Below are 4,937 nucleotides of genomic sequence, written 5' to 3'. Positions count from 1 at the left end.
TTAGCAAATGTATTTTTGGGTGATCCTACTTCATGCTTATTTCCTGTAAAGATTGAGGTAAAATTTTTCAATTTTGTTATTGTTTGGAGGTTCCTCCCTCGCCCCTTATTTGTCATGGTATCTCTGTGTGCTCAAGGTGAATGTTTTGCCTTTTTCAGAGTGCTGTAAACAAAGTAGTAAACACCATATTATCGATAGCCAAAGGTATTCCTCTGTGGAAATTTGCTTACTTACATCATAAACAGCAGCAGGTGAGTACTTTATTTTGATTATTAAAAAAAAATCTGCATTTTGGTTATAACATTTCTTAAGATTATATTCTGTACCAACACCTTGACTTGTTACCTGGTGAGTCTTCCTGTTAAGTGGAAATCTAGTTTTTTATATATATTCACCAAGTAATTAAACATAAGAGTAATAATTCATAAACCTTATGTTTGGTGGTTTCTAATATTGAAATTGAAAGTTGCTTAAAAAATAATCTTCACTACTGTTCAACTATGACGATGATAGTGTAAAACAAACATTACCCATAGGTACTACTGGCTGAATATAAATTATTATCAGTCTTTCCAGGCAAAAACAATATTTTAAGTTAAACTTCTGGGCTGTTTATGGCACCTATATAATGCTAAAATAAATACAATATAAATATTTTAACTTACATTAAAATTAGCACTAAAATCTTGGGAAGGTCTGTTATACATATAGATAGAAACAGAAATTTTTTCAAGTGTAAAAATGCACAGTAATAGTAATCATATGGCCTTAATTGGTAATTTAAAGCCTTAATCTGGCAATGAAATATAGGTCTATGTAGATCTGTGCTGAAAAGTGTCTTTGCAAAAATATTTTCCTGTTTTGTTGATTTGACATGAAAAACAGAACAGCTCATTTCAGTGACAAAACCCCCAAAACATTCAAGTCCTGTAAATAAATAATGATTCAAAAAACAAACCTTGGAGAAAGTGGACTGAATTCAGTTCTGTCAAGCAGAATTGTTTGCTTATTTCCAACTCTCCATTGCCTCCAGGACTTTCTATGGCCAAGAATGGGTATAGATTGTAAGGCTACACTAAAGAAAGCAGGAAGACCTGAGTAGTTGTGTAGGAGGAGAAAACAGTACAATTGTACATGTATATAGTGCATATTTGACTGATGTAATTCAGAGATGATTAATATAGAGCTCCACATGACAATTCTTTATAAAATTAGCTTTTACACGAGAACTATCATGCTGTAAAAATCCAAGCTAAGAACGGGGAGTCTCCCTGTGGAGAATTTCTTCGCACTGTCTGTCTGTTCCTAGAAGTAATTATTATGTGTGAATTACTGGGCATGCTATAATTTTAAAAACAAATCCCAAACAAACTAGTGGACATATGATTTTTTTTTCATTTATACCAGGCTGAACAGGCTGTTGCTGTAGAGGCTGGCGATGAGAGCAAACTCACCAAGGTGGTGGCACTGAAACCTTTAGACAAGCAGATCATGGAACATAAGGATGTAAACAAAGTGGTGATCCAATTGAATACAATAATTTTATCTCTTAAAACTGAAGCACTGGATCTTCTGAACAGCTTTTCTGAATTTTCAGGCATCTGGAACAAGGTTCAATACCTATTTAAAATAATATATTGCTATGTTGTGAACTCTAAATAAAAAAATGTTATTGGTTGCATAAAGAGTCTGCTCAGTAGGAAGTGTTGGTTTCATGGTAGATTCCATATACCCATAATTCCTCCTCTGTCAGCTCTTGTGTTGACCAGAACTTGCAATTTTCTACCAATTAAACCATCTAAGAAAGAAAACAGAACACAAATGAATGTTGGAACATGAATGAGCTCATGCTTTCAAATGCTTATGCATTTTTCTAACAGCATCTTGTCTGCATAGGTTCTAAAAAAAGAATAATTTGGCAGAATCTCTGAGAAATTGCAGACCACAAAACTATTCCTGATTATTAAACTGACTAGTTCTTCTTGAGCAACCACTGCTGAAAGATAATTTTCTATTTCTTAAAAAAAAAAAAGAGAAAGATAAACTAAATCTAGGAAATCTTTCCATATTAAGGATACCAAAGCAGAAGTGAATCTGGGTTGATGGAGCTGTCTTCATTAAGAAGTGGGTCCAGTCACATAAAGGGCAAAGCTCTGAGGAATGCTTTGGCAGGAGATACTTCATGAAATAAAACCTCGTGTACATTCTGACTAGTGAAATTGAATTCTGTGTGGATGGACAACTACTGGTCCTAACTTTAAAAGGGGCTTTAGAAAGATTGAGAAAGAGGCAATCAAAATTGTAGTAACCTTGTTTTTGTAACTGGTCACTGTTAACTTCTCCTTCCCAAATCAACTCATAAGTGACCACATTCCTGCAACTGTCTCTTTTGTTCAGGCTGAGAGAGGATTTTTCACCTCTTCATGGCTTCTAAAGTTCCAAATCTTAATGCTTAGTTACCTCAGCTTTTTGAGATACAGTTTGAGTTAACCACATGTTGATGGTATGTCTTTTCACCCAGATAAGACACAAATGGATTGGATGATGCAGTAGCATGATGTTTCTTTTTTACTAAAATCTTTTAAAACAGTCAATTAATCTGTTCAGGAGTTGGCACTGTTCCCCACATCTTCATAATCTCCGTGAGACCATTGGAAACTGTCACTGGTAACTCATTATTGGCCAGAGAACTGCGAACAGCTTCTCAGGGACCTCACAGTGCAGACTGTAGAGGAACATCACTGAGCTGGGTGAAGATCATTTGTCTGTAATTGAACTGAGAATACCTAGCTCGTTTGTTGATCTGGTGACACCGAAGTTCTCACCTCTGCAGAGACTGGCCTACCTTATGAAAAGAAAGGTTGCTCTGTACTCTCTTGGCTTTAAACAATCTTCAGCAAGCTAAATACTCTCTTTTCCATTAGATCTGCCCTTTCCTGCCAAACTGTGCTTTCTCCAAATGGCCAGGCCATCCATAGCTAGAAACTGCTGTTAAATACCGTGTTTCAGGAAGAGGGAAGATGGCTGAGTACGATTGCTACCATTTAAACACCTGTTAGAGGATGTGAGCTATGTTTGGGGGTTGTAGACAAAAGGGGGTCTGAGAAGGAAATAGTCCCAGCCAATTTTTCGCAGCTACATTTGATAGCAATGTACTGATCTGTGCCAGTTTTTGAGTTACAGATAGATTTCAAGTTCTTTAAAGAGTATTATACAAAAAGAGTCAGGAAAAGCTGTTCAAGTAAAATAATTTGTGTTTATAAAAATTAATGCTTATATCTTAAGTTCTTTTTTAGATAGAGAACATTTGTTTTTGTACAGCACTTCTGTGCCCTGTAGGTATTGCTAAATAGTAATTAAAATAAGCTTCTTTTATGTAGGATCCAGAGGAAAATGTGAAGGAATTTATAGACACTAAACCAACAACAGCTGAATTCCAAACTCAAATCAAATACTTTTCTGTAAGTATTTAATCTTTAATAAAAATTAACTGTTCAGATAAATTGTGGTGAAAGTAAAAGCTGAACACTTGTGTTTCTCCTAGCAATTAGAAATGCAAATCAGAGAACTGCCCAATCACTATGCATTGCAATCAGTGGATATTGCAACAGAGTCATTGAAAATAGCTTTAATTCAGGAATGTCGCTCAAGACAAAGAACATTTGGATTAGCTTTGAACAAAAAGTCTGCCGCAGACATGGATGAAATTTATTCATTTATTGAAAATGCTAGCAAGAGGCTAAGCAGACCTATCCATGACCTTGATGATGTACGGGGAGCAATGGAAGCCCTAAAGGAAATTCGAGAGAATGAGATGAAAATTGACATGACAGTTGGGCCTATTGAAGAATCTTATTCTGTGCTTCATAAATGCAATCTGCTCTTTCAAGATGGAAATACAGAAAGAGTTGATGGATTGGCTTATGCCTGGAAGAACCTAAACACACAGGTATCATAGCTGTTTTTTTTCTCAAATCCTATATGTATATGATATAATGCTGAAATGCTAGAACAAATCTGTTTTCCTAATTAAAGCTTTGTTCTTTGTTTTCTGCCTCTTTTATACCTGTTTTTCCTCTTTGTCTACATATAGGCACGACAAGTTGAGGACTTGCTGCTGAAGGTACAGCAAGACATGAAAACAGATTTACTGAGTGGTGTTCAAAAATTCCAGATTGATACTGCAGAATTTTACAAAGACTATGACGAAAAGTATGTCGCCTGTGGTACCATACAATTGTACTTCATTAGTGATTGTTTGAAAACAGTGTATCTAAAGGGCTTCAGAAAATAAACACAGCATAGCCTCAGTGTATATAGGACACCTGAAAAAAAGGCCCAATTTCAGTTTAATATAAGATGGGCCCACACTCTTACTGTCACAGATTCATTCCCAAAATGTCAATGCTAGGAAAAAAAATCTCAATCTGGATCCAAATTTAAAGATTTTTTATTAGTCTAAACTCAACAAAGCACTTTGTCAGATATCTAATATTAAGTATGTAAGCAGTGCCTTGGATGTGACTAGAGATTCCAGTTCTGAGTATTTCTAAGTTCACTGAGTCTTACTCAGGCTTACTTCTAAGCTTACTTTAGCAGGTTGGATTTTTTAAAATTTGTTTAAACTGTGGGATAGCTGTGCTTCATTAGACACCCCTACATTAGCAACAAAGTGGGAAAGACAGGATTTGGCTTGCTGTGATTGTTATTGTTCAAGGACAATACACTCAGAGTATGTTTTTTGTCGATGAAGTTCACATCTGCAGCTGACCGACAGCATGTGCACAGTGTGAAGGAGCTTTATGTGCAGCCTCTGCAGGCTGCCTTGATGTTATGAACAGAATTCAGTTCACTCATAGAGCACACACTCCTGGATGGCCTTGAATATATACTCTTCTAGGGCAGGTGCTTTTGCATTGGTGGTCCAAGTGGTAACC

General features: G+C 36.0%; 1 protein-coding gene across 1 annotated transcript in view; it reads left to right on the top strand.

The window, feature by feature from the left end:
- The window catches only part of LOC103802057 (dynein heavy chain 5, axonemal-like), a 158,752-nt gene that overhangs the window by 30,535 nt on the left and 123,280 nt on the right, over positions 1-4,937 (top strand). The window contains exons 25-29 of the mRNA XM_009074495.1: positions 159-251; positions 1,408-1,611; positions 3,381-3,461; positions 3,545-3,949; positions 4,094-4,212. Of these exons, the coding sequence (XP_009072743.1) occupies positions 159-251; positions 1,408-1,611; positions 3,381-3,461; positions 3,545-3,949; positions 4,094-4,212 (902 nt within the window). The remainder of the gene's footprint in view (positions 1-158; positions 252-1,407; positions 1,612-3,380; positions 3,462-3,544; positions 3,950-4,093; positions 4,213-4,937) is intronic.

The sequence above is a fragment of the Acanthisitta chloris genome, unplaced genomic scaffold, assembly GCF_000695815.1.
Source record: "Acanthisitta chloris isolate BGI_N310 unplaced genomic scaffold, ASM69581v1 scaffold8785, whole genome shotgun sequence".
Classification (NCBI taxonomy): domain Eukaryota; kingdom Metazoa; phylum Chordata; class Aves; order Passeriformes; family Acanthisittidae; genus Acanthisitta; species Acanthisitta chloris.
Note: the sequence above shows the minus strand (reverse complement) of the source record. Positions and strands in the feature narration are given on the sequence as shown.